The sequence below is a fragment of the Macaca fascicularis genome, chromosome 6, assembly GCF_037993035.2.
Source record: "Macaca fascicularis isolate 582-1 chromosome 6, T2T-MFA8v1.1".
Classification (NCBI taxonomy): Eukaryota; Metazoa; Chordata; class Mammalia; order Primates; family Cercopithecidae; genus Macaca; species Macaca fascicularis.
Window position 1 is genome coordinate 11,934,329 of NC_088380.1, and position 18,982 is coordinate 11,953,310.

General features: G+C 38.6%; 1 protein-coding gene across 9 annotated transcripts in view; it reads right to left on the bottom strand.

Annotated features, from left to right (window-relative positions):
• Window positions 1-18,982, bottom strand: part of CTNND2 (catenin delta 2) — a 931,128-nt gene that overhangs the window by 573,587 nt on the left and 338,559 nt on the right. For all 9 annotated transcript variants that reach the window (XM_065546099.2, XM_045394725.3, XM_045394719.3 and 6 more), the window contains one exon: window positions 18,827-18,939. In XM_065546099.2, coding sequence (XP_065402171.1) covers window positions 18,827-18,840 — 14 coding nt within the window. In that variant the 5' untranslated portion in view covers window positions 18,841-18,939. The remainder of the gene's footprint in view (window positions 1-18,826; window positions 18,940-18,982) is intronic.

Here is an 18,982-nt window from a genome sequence, read left to right on the forward strand (position 1 = left end):
CGAATTTCTCAGAAGTAGACTACACATATGTGAAAAAGGCAGATATGGCACTGCAGCTTATGAGACAAAGAACAGTCGGCTCAACAGCAGGTATTAGGAGAGCTACTTCACATGAAAAAAAAATTGAATCTACGCAACCTAATATGCTAAAATTCAATGAAAAATAGATTAAAGATTTTAATGTAGGTCAGGTGCAGTGGCTCATGCCTGTAATCCCAGCACTTTGGGAGGCCAAAGTGGGTGGATCATCTGAGGTCAGGAGTTCGAGACCAGCCTGGCCAATATGGTAAAACCCCATCTCTACTAAAAATACAAAAATTAGCTGCGCATGGTGGCAGGCACCTGTAATCTCAGCTACGCGGGAGGCTGAGGTTGGAGAATCACTTCAACCCTGGAGGCAGAGGTTGTAGTGAGCTAAGATCACGTCACCGCACTCTGGCTTGGGCGACAGTGTGAGATTCTGTCTCAAAAAAAAAAAAAAAAAAAAATTATGTAAAAGGATATAGCTTTACAATTCATAGAATAAATCATTGGAAATTATTTAAATGTTGTTTTAATTCTTAAAATTGTTTAAATATTTCTTAAACAATACTGATCAACCTCACATTAAAACTAAGCATCCTGTTTATCAAAGAACACTATAGTGCAAAAAAAGGAGACACAAACTGGGGGAACATGATTGTAATACATACAACTAACAGATTAGTATTCAAATATATTCAGAATTAAAATAACTAAAAGAAAAGACACACCACCAACAGAAAAATACGCTGAAGACATGATTAGGTATTTAATCGAAGAACAGACAAGAGTAAGTGATAAATGTATAAAAAGTGCTAATAATGTCTAAATCAGGGAAGCGCAAACTTCAAACTCACCAGATTTGCAACAACAGCACCAAAATAATTAGGAAAATGTTAAGTTTTGCTGAATATGTGGAGCAATGGATTACATATTGCCAGTGGGAATGTAAATTTGCACAAGTACTTTTGAAAGTTCTTTTGCATTATGGAGAGAAGTTGAGGATGTTCCAATCCCACAACCCAGACATTTCTCTTCTGTGCCCGCCCAACAAACCACTTGCGCGCCCACACAAGGAGACTCATATGACAACGTCTCTAGCTATATGTTTACAGAAGAAAACCCTGTAAACTCTGCAAATGTTCTCAGGAGAAAGTGTAAATGCCCTGTGGCATATTCAAATGATGGAGTAGGAGTCATCAGCGAAAGCCAAAAAAAAAAAAAAAAGAACTGCATGAACTACCAGCACCCATCACACCACGGGCAAATCTACGTAGAGTGCGGTAAAAAGCAAGATGCAAAGAACACATAACATATTTATGTAAAATTCAAAGTCAGGCAAACCACGTAATACTTTACTTATTAGGATGCATATGTGTGAGAAAATATAAAGAACTTCAAGGGTACAAATAAACACAAAATTGAGAAAGTTGTTTATCTCTGACATAGTGGGAGAGAGACAATGAGGAAGGGGCCTAGAAGACTCTCCAACAATTACTGGTCAAATTGTACTTCTTCAACAGAGTTATAGCATTTTTAAAAACCATGAATTTGCAAATACTACATATTTGCAATTGTACATATCATAGATTTCATTACATTATGCATGCTACTATCTTAAAATATAAGATGTTTCCGAAAATTATATTTGTATAGCAAAATCTCAAATTCTCTTTGCTTTATAATTAGAGCCTTATTAATCAAAGACAATATTTTAAAAATAGTCTATGATGTACTTCAGTACAACATAATACTTTTATTTGGAAGTATCTTATCATTGTGTCCAATTAACACCTCAGAGATATATTTGGTTTTGTACTTTTCTGACATAAAATATAACAATTTTCCTCAGTAATAATGAAGGAAGTTAAATCTTCTGTGTAAAACAGCAAATCCAATCCTTTAACAGAAAAACCACTAGTTTCTTTACATTTTGTTTCTTATAATTCCCTTATGTTGTAGTTGTCAATATTTCTTTAAATGTTTTAACTATTCTATGGAGCTTTATTTCTTTATTAGTTTATTATTTCTGTGTTCTGATTCTAAGATTTGCATATAAAACTAAATTCTGATTAATTTTCTCCCTCTGGAATGCTAGTTCACTAGCCAAACATAATAACTGTTTGAAATGGTCCAGTTGAAGCTTAAAATGCACTTCTGCATCCCTGCCCCAAAAGGTAGTTTAACTAGAAGAGAGTTATTTTAAATTTAATTCCTTCTCTTGAATTTTGATCTTGCACTTGCTGTTTTATCTTAGTATTAATTGCCCTGTCATGCGCAGGAGGGTTAGCTTGATACACGTTTTGTTATAGATTCCTAGAAAGGCATTTTTAACCTGGGCAAGGTCTTGCTACCATCCCTGCTAAGGTATGCATTTAAGGTAGCATAAAGACTATAGGTTGCTTGAGGGCAGGCAGTTTTTCTTATCCGGATCTATGTACAGCGTCTGCAACATTGTGTAACACATAGTACGTCCACAATTTATGTGTTGAATAAACAAAGGAATGGATGGAGGAATGAGATTTGACCCTCCTTGCCATCAGAGCAGAGGATAGCACAAACTCATGCTCCTATAGATTTGTCCTTGATTGGCTGACCCCAGCATCCACTCACCTGCCACAGGCATACTCCAGATTTTAGATGTAAATCCTGCAGAATGTCATACATTTCCATAATCCCCCAAATATCCACAGGCTTTAAACACATTCAAACAATTCCAATGGTTGGGTAACAGTGAGGAGTTTCTCTATTCCCACATTACTCTCCTAGGTAAAATTATTTTCTAGTACCAGGTTACCAGGGAATTAAATGAAGCTTATTGGTAGTAGAACATAGACCAAAATGCGGGGGCCTTGAGCAACTATCCACCTGAGAGCAATACCATTTTCAAGGTGATGAGACTGTGTCCTAAGGAGTATGATACTTTCATGTATCACAGCTATGTTATCATACACATATTACTACATATTAATTTAAGAACACTGTTGTACTCTGGTGCTCTTTGGTAATAGCTACCATACTTGTCTTTAGCTAACTAAAGACATCATTATCATCCACTAAACAAGAGAAAGAAGGAAAGTCATTAAGTGAATAATGTATCTGTAAAGATCAGGGCATTTCCTATCTACTCATGTGTGTAACATGTCATAAAGATGTTTATCTAAATCAATTAATTATTTAAGAAGAGGAAGAGCCCACATGTATGGAATACTTTCTCAGTGCCTAATACTAGCTAATTGTTTGAAAACACATCCACATTAATGCTTACAACAGATTTCTGAGTTAAGTGTTATTCTCCCAAATTTACAAATAGGTAAATGGTGTTTACCAGAATACTTTCCAATTACACATCATTAGTAATACGCAGAGCTGAGATTCAAATCTCAAAGTCTATGGTTCCAAACTCCGTTGTCTTTACCACCACCCTAGCTACCTCCTTAAATTAGAGCTTCAGAATTTGTTGGACATTTATGACATGACAAACAATACGTGAGTCCAAAAGACAGAATTAAACTCTTTACCTTAAATGAGATATGTCAAAATGACAAGGAGTTCTCAGCAGGTGGATGCCATCATTCCCACATTAGGGAGAGAAGGTTAATTGCTAAATTCCGAGGAAAGTTGGCAGTCAATGCCTTGGACAGATCTTTTCAATAAAATCTTGCTGAGAATCCCATTTTCTAATAAGTGCATAAGACAAAGCAACAATGTGTGACAATTTTTAAACTTCCTCAGCTCTTAAGGTACTAAACAAACAGATGTGTGAGAAGACTGGGGCTTATGAATACAGCGTTACTGTCAACTAATTAGGCGACTTCTTCGCTGCCTGCTGCTAACACAGCAAACTCTGAAATATAAAATTCCATGACAGTTTCTCCTGGATAAAAGAGAATTAGAATACATTCACATAGGATGAAAATCATTTAAAAATCAAAGGGTTCTTGTTGAAAATGGGGAATGGTTGTGGTAAAAGTTAAGCCCACAATATTGGATTAGCCTACCAAATGTTTTGTTAAAGGTTTTTTTGAAGTAAGTAATAGCTTCCCAACCCTGCTCTGTGTCCTTTGACACAAGTGAGTCTCCAGATCTTCTCAGCCCTAGCTCTGCAGCCTCTGGAAGCACTTGTTACCTTGGGTGAAATTTTTCTGACCTACCTCCTGGGTAAGGCCACCCTCTCTAACTTGCACTGTGGACCAGCCTCCCTGGACTTCCATCCCTCCCTTGGACGCTCTATTGACTACTCAGCAACATGCAAAGTCTCTAGGTGGATGTGCAGCACATGGCCGCTCAAAGAATGGGTATACTCGGTCTCCATCCTTACCCAACACTGGCATACCCCATCAACTCCATTTCAACCACACTGATCCCAAATAGCGGCTTGTCTTTTGTGTCTTTTGACTGTCTTTCCCTCTGAGCAACACCTTTACCCCATTTCTTTCCCTGCCAATGTTTTGCATCCCTGACAAAGAAATATCCCTCTGTGAACCAACCCCAGTACCACTTACTGTTTTTTTTCACAGCAGCAATATATTTTATCATGTTTTAGCATATTTATGCTTTTTTTTTTTTTTTTTTTTTTCTGAGATGGGGTCTCACTCTGTTACCCAGGCTGGAGTGCAGTGGTGCAATTATAACTCACTGCAACCTCTTCCTCCCACCTCAGCCTCCGGAGTAGCTGGGAACCACAGGTGCGTGCCACCACACCCAGGTATTTTTTGGTTTTGTTTGTTTGTTTTTGAGATGGAGTTTTGCTCTTGTTACACAGGCTGGAAGTGCAATGGCACAATCTTGGCTCACTGCAACCTCCGCCTCCCAGATTCAAGCAATTCTCCTGCCTCAGCCTCCCCAGTAGCTGGGATCACAGGCGCCCGCCTCCACACCCAGATAATTTTTTTTGTATTTTTAGTAGACACAGGGTTTCATCATGTTGGTCAGGCTGGTCTCGAACTACCGGCCTCAAATATCTGCCCACCTCAGCCTCCCAAACTGCTGGGATTATAGGTGTGAGCCACTGTGCCGGGCGTTTTTCACATTTTGGATAGACATGAGGTTTTGCCGTGTTGCCCAGGCTGGTCTTGAACTCCTGGCCTCGAGTGATCCCCTAGCCTCAAGTGATCCCCCTGACCTCAAGTGATCCTGGCCTCGTGTGATCCCCTGACCTTGGCCTCCCAATGTGCTGAACCTGAACCTGAGCCACCTTGCCCTGTTGCTTCTGTCTTTATTTGATAGTAAGACCCCAGAGGGCAAGAGCCACATCATAGTCATCCCTGAAGAACAAGGATCACTCCAACACATTAAGCCCTTGGGAATACTACATAAGCGTATTTTCTTTTAATGGAACCAAACATTATTTCTTAAAAGGCCCACTCCAAGGTATCCCTCAGCGTGAAACACTATTCAAGTTCCTTATCTTTAGCTCATTTTAGTCAAACTGGAAAACATCCAGACCATATGAGGCAACTTACGATATACTTATAAACTTCTTTTAAATTGTGTTCGCCCTCATATAAAGTTCATGCCTTCACCTAACAGGAGATTTCTATATTTTAAAAAAGCTAAATAAATATATAGATAATTCATCTGCTTTCCTTGAAAGCACTAAATCTCATTACTGTTTTACTCAAGTTTAATTAATGTCCCCATCCTAAAATATTCAGATGAACAGCACCAGAGTGGGTCACTGGGAAAAACCAAGACTCTTCTTGCATCCTAATTTACAGGTGAGTGAAACTAAGACACAGAAACCCAAATGACTGCCTTAAAGTCACACCTTAAATGTGTTGCTGCCAAGACCACAATCTTCTAGTACTCACTACAACAATCTTTCTGCTATACCCTCCTTTCTTTTCCATCCTAATAACTTGAACACTTGGAATCATGTTCATGGTGGTCAACAAGCTGTAGTCATCCCAAGATAGATGGCTGACATTTCAGCTGACTTTCCTCTTGAGTACATCAAATGCTCATTGTTATTTTTTTGGTAGAAATATCACTGGTTTCCAATGTTCTATAATGACCATAAACAAACAAACAAATATGAACATGTATCTTGGCAAAAGCTTTCAGACTCTCAGCATCTGAAGGAAGATAGAGCGGATATGATGGAGACACAAATGCCTTTCTACTCCTCATCATATTTATACACTTACAGCAGAGACAGGAGCAAGTGTGCATGATTGGGGCAATCTGTTCATCTCTTGCTGTTTGCTGTTTGAAGAATATCTATTCAAAGAGTCACTGGCTTCTCTATGTTTATTTATTATGCATTTCCTATTATACATATATTATTATTGCACTATTGCTCTTCTTTTTACTATCACACAATATTGAGAATCTCATCTTCAGTTCCAGCAGTGGGTATGGAGACTTATTAAGGTGGCCTGCATGAAAGGGAAATTGATTTAAGTTTTCTTCCATCTCATCTTGTCAATTTCTGTGTGGTTGTCTAGTCTATATTATGAAGGAGACAAACATGGTACTACTGTGATACATCTGTTTAGCCCACAGTAAGAGAAACAATTTTATAATCTTCTGTAGAAAAATTAGAAAAGGGACTTCAATGAAAGATTTTCTGTGTATTCATCAAAAAGGGAAAATATATGTGATTCACTTGTAACAGTTGGTATGTGAGATGGTTTACTTACATTTCTCACTTAGCCATCGCAAATTTATAGAAGAGCATTATCCCCATTTTTATAGATGAAAGAAATAAATATAAGAGAAATTATGACTATATTTCAAGGCAAACCTAGGAACTATCATAAAAACACAACAATGAGCCGGGCGCGATGGCTCAAGCCTGTAATTCCAGCACTTTGGGAGGCCGAGACGGGCGGATCACGAGGTCAGGAGATCGAGACCATCCTGGCTAACACAGTGAAACCCCGTCTCTACTAAAAAATACAAAAAATTAGCTGGGCGAGGTGACGGACGCCTGTAGTCCCAGCTACTCGCGAGGCTGAGGCAGGAGGATGGCGGGAACCCGGGAAGCGGAGCTTACAGTGAGCTGAGATCCGGCCACTGCACTCCAGCCTGGGCGACAGAGCGAGACTCCGTCTCAAAAAAAAAACAAAAAACAAAAAACAAAAAAAAAAAAAAACAACAAAAAAAACCACAGCAATGAGATTTAGCTATCATTTATGGAATTAGAAACTCCACGTTTTGGATCTACGAGTTTGAAAAAGCTCTAAGAATAAGAGAAAATATAAGGAATTTTCAACTCTAAATAAATTCATAAAGATTTCCAGTTCTCTACTGTTCAGAATATTAAATTTCAAAATTCATTAGAGTTAGTTTTTGTAAAACATCTGTTTATACTGCAATTCTTCTAAATAAAATTTGTTATACTGATTGTTTTTAGATGTAAAATTAATACTAACTTTTTGAAGTAAGATGACATTTAGGAAGAAAGCACACTTCAAAATGGATATAAAAGCATTAAGATACAGTAATTGATATAAGAAATACATCAAATAATTATAACCATAAAGTATTCAACCTTTCTAAGGCCCCACATCAAATTCTTAAAACAGCTGACTATTTTATTATTCTCAAATAAATTTAGAACAATCTTATGCTTAATATGATGATTGGTATTTTATAGACAAGAATATTAGTATAATTTGTCAACTGGCAATTTGCAAGAGTTAATATGAAGGTATTTATACTAATGATAACATACACTTTTAACCTCTTAATTTGCATAAAAATAAATCTGAGAAACATATTTTGATGAGGAATCTCAAAACAACTATAATCACTACAGTATATGGAAAGGAAAAGAAGCAGAATATCAGTTCAAGAATGTTTGCATCCCTAGGGTGAAAACAGACGAGACACATTTAGATGGTTATTTACAACACAATTCAAGATACTGTGTTAGACTGAATGGCAGTCTTGTGGTGTGACATTTTAATGCATGTGCTTGGGGAGTACAGATGCCTAGATTCAGAAATCAATGTCTAGACACCATTGAATTTGTAGAAAGTGATTCTTTTTCTCTATATCTCAATGTTCTTATCTACAAAATAAAAACAATAAGACCTGGCCGGGTGCGGTGGCTCAAGCTTGTAATCCCAGCACTTTGGGAGGCCGAGGCGGGCGGATCACGAGGTCAGAAGATCGAGACCATCCTGGCTAACACGGTGAAACCCCGTCTCTACTAAAAAAATACAAAAAATTAGCCAGGCGAGGTGGCGGGTGCCTGTAGTCCCAGCTACTCGGGAGGCTGAGGCAGGAGAATGGCGTAAATCCAGGAGGCAGAGCTTGCAGTGAGCTGAGATCTGGCCACTGCACTCCATCCTGGGCGACAGAGGGAGACTCCATCTCAAAAAACAAACAAACAAACAAACAAAAAAAAAAATAGCAACAAAAAAAATAAGACCTAAAGGGTTCATGAGGATGACATGGCATAATCTATCCAACCCATTTAATTTTGTGCCTGGCCTAGGGAAACTGCTCAATAAACACTGAAATTGTTATTATTAAAATTATTACTGTCATTACTATTGTTAGAACTACTATCATTCTTTTCTTAAGATCAGAGTGAAAGTATGAGACTAAGTCAACTATAGTTCCACATTTGGAGGACATCAAGCTATCTGGCCCTGGAATCCAAGATACCACATTAACAAGTAGATATTTTCATGAAAATTAACTACAATGAATATCAAAATGTAATATTGTGATCTAGCAAGGTCAGAATAATATATACTATTTAATGTATTGTATAAATAAATTATATGTATAAAATACATCTAAATATATAATACATATAAAATGTATATGATATATAGAAAAATGAATAACACAATAGATAATATGTACTCTGGAACATATAAAGATAGAAATACTTAAGATTAATAAGACTGGTGATTTTGCCAAAACAATGCCAATGAGATAAGAACAGTAATAAAATTACTGTATTTTCATTGGTTTGTTCATTCATTTATTCACTCTGCACTGGTTGAACAGTTGCTATGTGCTGGCCACTGTTTTGGCATATGCTTGTCGTCCCCGTCCTGGAGAAATTACTTATAGACTAGCCAAGGAAATGGAAGAGAAACAGGTACCGAGTTCTAGCAGTTGACAAGGCTCAGCAATGTCTAGTATAGGAGGCAGCAGCTTTAATCCAGTTCATACATTTTGCTTCAGGATTAGGAGATCAAAGAAAGCTGGGGTACTATATGGACATGGCTCAGTAGACTGACCTTGGACTCTTGGCTAGATGAGAAAGGCTCAGAGGGCTGATGACTACAAAAAAAGAGAAGTTTAGAGGAATAAGAGCTTCCCTGTTAAAGGAGCAATGGCTGTAAATGCTCCTGCTATTTGGGAGGAGAAAGAGAATGAAAATCTGACCAGAAATGTGGTGCTTGGGAAGCATGGAGATGAATCTTGAGGATCCAGAAAGTATTTTAGAATATCCCTCCTACTTTGTGAGGAAAAAGGAAAAACTATAAGAGGGAATCTTAGAGGAATAATTTCAGCATTAAAAGGCAAACTACATGAGGTTAGAATTAAAATAAAATAAAAAAACAAATAATGTGAAAGAATAAAGGGGTTATGACAAGAAGAACAATGATTCATAAGCAGACTTTTGAATTAGGAATATTTGTGAGGGAAGGTTCTGCTTTGGAATTTAAATTGGAAGAAAACAAAGACAGAAAAACTTTTGGAAAAAAACAAAATTGGCAATGCTGAGAAGTCTCCAAAATATGTCTACGGTCCCTCTAATTTGTTCTTCTGGTTTTGCAGTGAAGCAGACATTCTCAAAGACTTTGGAAATGACTACTGCAATGTTAATTCTGAATGACAATTCAATAAGCTAATTGTCTTGTTTAAATCAGTGTAACTTTATTGGAGCAGTAATAATTCAGCCTCATGAGAAATGTTTTTTTCCTAGCATGGAAACTAACAGTTACTCCCTAACTTTAAAACAGGAATTATATTTAATAAAAAATTTCCAAAAAAATGATCCAAAAGCAATCTAACTGTATTTTTTCCAGCTGGCAAATGTGTACTCACTGTGGTAAGGATATAAATTCCTATGGCTATGGTTGGTAAACAGTAAAAAGCAGATTCTTCAATGTATGTCTGGTTTCAAAAATAAATATTTTGGCAAATTATTTATTAAAAAAATAAATTGAATTATTTCAATATTGCATCCTGCAGAAGATGAAACTACAAAATGTCTTACTTTGTGAAACAATTACATTCCTGTATTATTTATTTTCTCATGAAAATTCACACTAATCACACTTTTGAAGAAATAAATTTCATTCTTACAAAATGTATATGACCACTGGCTTCTGTTTGTTCACTAAATACTGTTAACTATTAATATATTAACTGGAAATCAGCATCTTCCCTAAAATAAGTTTGACATTTTTACATATGTGGAAAAGATTTTTAGACTCTAGTTATAGAACTGTTGGCATTTGGGCTCTTGAAATTTAGCTAATAAGGAGAATGGCCTTTGATAGTATTTATAACATGTATTCCTTTTGCACCCTAATCTCCAAAGTATGGCAGACTTTGGTGGAAACGTCTTTGCAAAAAGTTCACTAGTTCAAAGGTGGGAAGGAAGGAAAGCAATTCCTTATGTGGAGCAAGCAACTGTTAATATTTATTATGTTTTATCTTTTTAGGTGTAGCTAACAACAATCAACACCTTGTGAATCTATGTAAGAATGGTGAGGCTAAAGATGATTTCTTTATTTAGTTGTCCTTATTCTATAGTAAACCATCACTCCACTCCAGATTCAAATTCTTCCACTTCTCAGAATCAAAGCTACAGATTAGCTTTTGAGTATAAATGCATGCATATATGCTTGAAAAATAAAATAGGGTGTATATATTAAGCTTTTGAAGGGAATACTGTCACAGAATAAAATTTATTTTCTCTCAAAAACTTTTACAATTCAGCTTTTTGTAATATATATCTAACATGATCGATTACAAAGCACTGTATTACTTTTCTGTCATTGCATAACCAATCAGCAACAGCAACATTCATTGTTTTAGCTAACAGTTTTGTAAGTTTTGTCAAGTCAGACTTGGCAGGGTACTCTGTTCAGTTTTACAAGGCTATCGTCAAAATTTCTACAGGGCTACTTTCTCTTCTGCACGTTCTGGGGAATCATCCCCTTTCAAGTTCATGCAAGTTATTGTCTGAATTCAATTCTTTGGGCCATCGGACTGAGGTTCTGGTTTTCTTGTAGGCTGTGAGTTCAGGATCCTCCTCAGCATGTAGATGCCATCTGCACTGCTAGCCCACAAAGCCCCTCCATCTTCAAAGTCAGCACCAGAAAATTTATCTCGTGTCAAAACTCTCTAGCTTCGAATGGAATTTCTTTGTCGCTGACCTCCAGACCCAGATTTAAAGAGTTTGTGTGATTAAGTCAGACCCACCCAGATAATCTACTTTCTTAAAGTCAACCGTGCTATTAAAATAACCCAATTAGGAGAGTGAGGCCCCTTCATATTTACATTCCTGGGATTATGCAGTCTGCGAAAACCAAGTGATGATGGGAACCTTGCTGGACACCTTAGAATTCTGCCTACCTCAAGCAGCAATGAATTTTTTTCCAGCTAATAATCCTTGAAACCATGCTGGGAATGAGGGAGTAACTGAACAGACATACACATTTGGAATCTCTTGATAATCCAGGATGGTACTAGCCTAGCTGAAAATTCCAAAGAACAGTTCATTTTCTTTAGGAAGGGCACAGGTTGCTGTTCATTGGCAAAAATATTAAGAGGTGATTTCCAAAAAAAGACAGAGGAATTATTTCAATAATTAACAAAGGGGGAGGTGACTGAAATCCATAAATCTGGAAATCTATAGTGAAGTTGGTTACTTTCAGAAACAATGTTTAATTGAAAATGGTACAAATCTCAAGACTACATTTTGGAAATATTCAGTTATCATTTTGTCAATTAATAAGCATTTACTGAGGAAAAGTTCCATGGCAGGTACCATCTTGGTACAGGGGATACAGGAATGAACATGCCAAGGTCACGTCTGGAAAGGGCTCATAGTCAAGGGAAAGAGACATTTACCTAAATGCAGATGCAGATAATGGCAATAGTTTGTCTGTGAGAAACAAGTGTGTGTGTGTGTGTGTGTGTGTGTGTGTGTATGTGTGTGACAAGGTCTCACTCTGTCACCCAGGCTGGAGTGCAGCGGTGGCACAATCTTAGCTCACTGCAGCCTTGACCTCTCGGACTCAAGCGATCTTCCCAACTTAGCCTCCAGTATAGCTGAAACTACAGGAAAGCATCACCACTCAAGGCTAATATTTTGTATTTTTCTTTTTGTAGAGATGGAGTTTTACCATGTTGCTCAGGCTAGTTTCGACCTCCTGGGCTGAAGCAATCCACCTGTGTTGGTCTCCCAAAGTGCTGAGATCACAGGCATAAGCCACTGGCCTGTGAGAATATATTATTCACAGGTATATTATATATATATATATATATATATATATATATATATTATATATATATATATAATATACCTGTGAATAATATATATATATTATATATTATATAATATATAATTATATAATTATATATATATAATTTTATATATATATATATATATATAATATACCTGCGAGGTATACACAGGTGCTGGGCGGGGCCCAGGTGGTCAGGATCAGGGTCAACCTATAGCTTAGAGTGGAAGAACATGGAGTTTGGAACCTGTGACTGAGGTCTCGATCCCAGCTATGCACTTGCAGCATTGGTGAAGTTATTTAACATCTAAGCCTGTTTCCTCATCTATGTGATGTGAGAATACTTACCTTGCAAGTGGTTGTGCAGACTAAAAAGGTAACACATAATTAGGAGCTATTAGGTTCTACACTAGCACCACTACCACCCCTTTTCTGGCTACCAAATGTGTGATTTGGTTTGGGCATCATTGTGCAAAACCATTGCAGACGAGTCTGGAATTTACAAGATCCCCCAAGGTATGGCTGGCCATGTGAGGCCCTCTGGGAAACATTTTTCATATATTTTCATATTATATATCACTAATTATATAATTAATATACTATATAGCTCTACATGTATATGTGTATATATTTATACATGTGGGGGGGGATTGTGGGAGACACAGAGATAGGAGGCAAGTCCCTTCCCTCCTTTCCAGCTCTGCATGCTCACAAGTGAGATCGTGGCACCTTATAACCATCAGGTGAATGCTTGGGGACTCACAGAGATTGACTTAGGGTCATGGCACCATTGAGACACCTAAAGAAAAGAACCCTGTCTACCTTCAGGCTTCATGTTAACTAAGGCTGAGACAATAAATGTCTCCACTGCTCAAGTCCATTTCAGTCCAATATTCTATGCTCTCCACTTATACCACATAAAATGAATTTAGCACGATGCTTTCAACTGTGATCCCCTGAATAACAACATGGTTGTTGTTCTACTACAGCCAGGTCTTACCTGGAGGAATCGCAAAGATCAGAGCACCCCAAGAATCCATGCTATGATATCCTGTCTGCCTGCCCAGCCTCCTGAGATCCTTCTCTCCATCAGTGCCTTCCAGGAGTGGCTGAGGGTGCGCAAGGGCACAGTGCATGTTATCAGAACTGCCACTGGCTTCTCTGCAGCTTGCTGTTGTCACCATCTCTCTCCTTCAGTGGGAGCTGTGCTCTGCTGTCCTTGGGCTACAGTCCACATCCTCACTGCTGGACAACTGACAAGTAGAGCTAGCTCCCTCCCTGAATGGGATGCCCAGTGTCAGCTCTGCTAGAGAAGTCACCTCAGCAAAGCCCTGAGACTACCAGTGACCCAGCTGCAGAGGCCATCTGCAGGGATGGTCACCCTGACGCTGGGTCTGATTCCCCTGTCCCTTGCAGCCTCCATCTGCTTTGTTCAATGTGGCCCACATTGCCAGACTCCTCCACGTCCTCAAAGGGACCCATTCTTCCCGTCTTGCTCTGCCGTGGCTTCCTCATTGACAAAGTGGAGACGATGATGACACTTAACTGAAAGGGTTAACATGAGCATGAAATGAGGCAACATGTACAATTCTTCAAAGAGTGCTAGCCTGCAGGAAAAACTCAGGAACTGTTGTCCTCACTCTTTATAATTGTTATTATTGTCATAAATCATCATCATTCTCATCAGCGTAAGTGTTCTAAGAATTATGTCTCATTTAGAAGCAGTCCATAGATAGGTCTAACTGTTGGTCACAGTCTTCATGATTGTTGCTATTGTCATAAATTACCCTGATTGTCAATCGTAAATCTTTCCAGAGTCAAGTCCCCTTTAGGAGATGCTCATAAGAGGGGTCCAACTGTGATGCAAATTCCATTTCTCTACCATTATGTTACTGATGCCTATGGAAATCAAGGAATATGAATAGGCATCTATTTAGGTGCCCTTAAATTTTCATCAACACTTGGAGAAATCTCCACCCATTCTCTGACTGAAGGTTAAAATATCCTTGGGCAGAGCACTTACGGAAAAGTCAGTGGAGTGTTAGCCCCAACCCTTCTCCAACACTTTGTGAAGTTACAACCACTGCCGAAGAAGAGAAACAGTCCAGCCTGCGCTGAGCAAGAAGACGTTCAGAAGGACATGAGCCCTGAGCTGGGTCACTGGATCCATAGGCAGAGGTAACCATGCTAAAGAGGGAAGACATTCTAGGAAGAAAGCATCATAGGCTCTGAGATGAGAAGTCATCATGCATTCAAAGAACTGCAGAAGGAAGGAAGGATCCTTCACAGATATGGTTCTGGTTTATGTATCCTGCAGATCTATCTCACACCATGTAGAGGATGGACTTGGGCTGAATACAGACAGAGGGATGAGTCTGAATGCTGTTACAGGGTTAACAGAGAGTATGACAAGGGCAGGGACTCAGGCAGGTCTCCAGGCAGGGGCCTCAACCTGGATGAGGACTGGATGGCTCATTAAGCTGCCAGATAACACCTCATTGACAGGCCTAGAACCTCAGGAATGGGCCTTGGGCTGGGCATGAGCCAGATCTTTGTACTGGCCAGAGGTTTCGGGTGGCTACTACCAAGAGGGATTTGATTATCATCTTAAATAAAGCAGGACTTGATCATGACCCTACATAAAAAAGCAACATGTGTATAACGTTCCTGCCTCAGCTCTGCATAGTTCTTGGGAATCACGGAGAAAATATGAAACCAAAATCTCTGCTTGTAGGAAAGATGAAGAATCTAACAGCTTTATGATCTGAAAATAGGTTTGGGGTGAAAAAGCCAAGACAGAAATGAGATAAGGTACAAGGTAAACTTTTAGCTGTAATAAAAAGCACCAATAACTGCTTTCCAGATGACTCAGAACCCTTAGACAATCACTAAATGGTCTGAATTCTGGAAACTATGATATGCATGTGGATGTTTAGGAAAGTCTGTGAAGAGATTAAGAGAACACAACGTTCCCATTTGCAGGGAGTTATAACCTAGAGAGGTGGATGCAGAGACTGATCTGCTGCAACAATAAAGATCTCCAGATTGTCTGTCCCCCAAACTCCTAGCACCCTCCTGTACTATTGGATGGACTGTTAGGAGGTTGACTTGTATTACAAATGCATACTAATACTTTTTTTTAAAAAAGTTGAAATGTTGATGTGACTACCTGGAAAGGGATCTTTGGCCGGGTGCAGCACTTTTGGGGGGTCAAGACAGGTGATCGCTTGAGGTCAGGAGTTCGAGACCAGCCTGGCCAACATGGTGAAACCCCGTCTCTACCAAAAATATTTTTAAAAATTAGCTGAGTGTGGTGGTGCGCGTCTGTAATCCCAGCTACTCGGGAGGCTGAGGCAGGAGAATCCCTTGAACCCAGGAAGGGGAGGTTGCGGTGAGCCAAGATCGTGCCACAGTTGCACTCCAGCCTGAGCAACAGAGCGAGACTCCATCTCAAAAAAAAAAAAAAAAAGAGAGAGAGAGAGATCTTGGGAATCAGATGGCACAATTCCTACCATCATTAAAGTCAGAGTAAAACCCAAGTATATTTATTAGTCATTTCTACCTGTTATATAAAAATACGTCTGGTAATTGTGACTTGATTTTGTTTCATTTCCCCTAAGAACCTCTTTTACTCACTCCCTAGTGTCATTAAGAGGTATGAATCAACACCAAAATTAGCAGACTTTTAAAATAGCCCTCTTTAAAAAAAAAATTGTTGATACTCTATTTTTGTTTAAATATCCCTTTTGATGTGCTAACTAGGGTAGTCTATCACCTTTAAGAAAACCTGAATTCCTAAAGCTGCATTTCTGAAGCCAAGTAAACAAGTAGGTTATGACAAACAAACAAACAGTGGAAGTTCTGCTATGCATCAGCTGTTCTCCAGAGAAGTACCAGTAAATTGCTTGTATTATACAAATGCAGATTCATACATTAGAGATTTTCAAAATACAAAATAATTAAGCTTGATGAAGGCTGATATTGTATATGGCAAAGGGAAATAATTAGGCAGTGTCACCTTCACTCAACACTATTATTTAGCACAGATTTAAGACAGATTTGTTGATGATATATCATAAGCTGTGAGCTAGACATACAAGACACAGTGTGCCGAATCAAAAGTCATCATGGTATCATTTTTCTGTCTACCTTGGAATTAACTGACATATTTTATTCAAGACACTTTGGATGTAATAAATGAAACCTACTTGAGATGAATCAAATCAAATGAGGAAAGAGGACAGTTTTTAAGAAGGTATCAGGTAATTTCGTGAATGCAATATACATGAAACATACATTAGGCAGCCGGCCTAATGAAAACTATATTGCTTTCATTGACTTTCAGGGCCATTGGCTTCTCCGTTGGGAGGCTCACTGTTACCACAGAGTCCTCCACTAGCACACAAGCCACTATGGCCACCATCACCAAGCACTCATTATTTTATGTCACAGATTTTGGGTTGCTTATTTCACATCCTCCAGAGAAAGAGCCCTGATACTCACAGTCTGGTCAGGTCCATTTACGATCCAATCAGGAATTGGAAATTGATGCACAGGTTACTACATAGTTCCCTAGACCTGTTCCTATCAGGGGCTGGGGTTGGGTGAAACCACGTACAAGGTGTACAACATGGAAAAATGTCACGCAGAAAGATTAGGAACATGAATTGAAAAGGAAAACAGACCAATAGTGAAACAAGAGGCTTCAAAGCAAACTCGGTATCAGTTCAATGGTGCGTATGGACCTATAAAATCTGGCAGGCTTAGCTTTTCAGGAGATGTTCAGCTTTAACAGCAAGCTCTTCATATGTATAAAATTAGATGTAGTACAGCAAAAATACACTTAAAATTATTATTTTTCTCTCTCCCTAAATTCACCATCTTCAATTAGTCCAACTTATAAAACCAACTTCAAGTGAACACAGTTTACTTTTCGTTTTCATTATCCATCCTGCTTTGGTTGGTCTGGATGTTTAAGGCAAGTCTGCGATGAGTTTAAAACACCACGATGTACTTATTTGCAGCAACATATACATTTGGATGCAGAGGCAGATGCTTCCACATATCCTAGACAAGGTTTTATAACGGAAAATAATATTCCATCCATGTGGTTAACCCTGCTTAACAACAGAGAGTGCAGTGTTTTCTACTTAAAGAAAAAAAAAAAAAAACTAAGCAATGTTAAAAGTTTAATAGTATGTGACTCCAATACAAAATGCTCCAATTACAAAGTTATACTCTTACAAAGATAAAAGTATTTTGGAGCAATGAATACAAAGATATTTTTATTCTTTTGTGGCAGCAGGTGGCTAAGAGTCCAACAAACTCATGTTCCTGCTTCTGCAGAGTGGCTGCTGACCCCAGGACCCTGACCCGCTTCCAACGATGAGAGGTCATGTGACTGATATTCACTAAGGACTCTGAGTGCGGTGATGGAATTGACAATGCAATTCAGGATAGAGCCATAGGGGATGGCAAGGTCATCAAGTTAGAAAGAGGGCATTAGTCACTATATGGAGAAGTAGCAGCCTCAGTCCGCTACCTTAGAGAGAAACAAACTACCATTGTGCTAAGTTCACTGCAGTGTTGGAGTTTATTTGCCATAGCAGCTTTGATTTCCTCCCTAAAAATGCAGTAGAGTGCCAAACACACACCATCGAACGAGAGTGTTTTTGAGAAATGGAAGTTAAGCCTTATGTCTCTTTCACACACACATGCACACATACACTTACATTTTCATATATGAAAGCCTGGTTCTAAGGAGGATAATTTATTTTGTGGTCAAGTGGCTAAAAAGTTATAGGTTTTAAAAACATATATTTCATTATCTCAAACTAATCACTAACTCAATAATCATTTATGTTTATGAATGAGTAAATATTTTTACACATGGGGAACTGCACACGTGGTTGATCTTCAAGGCACAGTTTTGTAACTTAGCATTATGTATTAGCAAAAACAAGACTGGTTCCACCAGAATGTTCTCACTTTTATTTCAGGAACCTGGAACTCTGGATCATTTAGAAAAAAAAAAAAAGACCCACACTGGGAGACTGTGACTTGGCATCTCCTGATTTCCAGCAAGCTGGCTGAATGCAAAGCCTTCCTTTGTGTAAAATTACGTATAATTTGCATTCAGGGCAGGCATTAATTTTGTTAAAAGAGTTTCAAGTACAAATCAGGACATTTTGGACACCTTTGGAACATCTTAAATCAGGTCAGTTACAATTTCTTTCCAACATTTGACTGAATGTTCCAATTCCACCACCGGGTTGGAAAGCAGAGAAACAGCACAATTTACTTGCAGTGGCAACTCAAAGCACAGACAATGAACAGAGCCGCGCTGGTACCTGATGCTGCTCATGCTGCCGGTCTCGGATCCGAGCTTGCATCGCTCCAGCTGGCTGGCTACGATCTGCCGTTCAGCCTCCAGCTCTCGGGTCAGCCTTTCAAACTGTAATTCCTGAAAGAAACCCATGCACAAGATCAATTCAATCGTCTACATG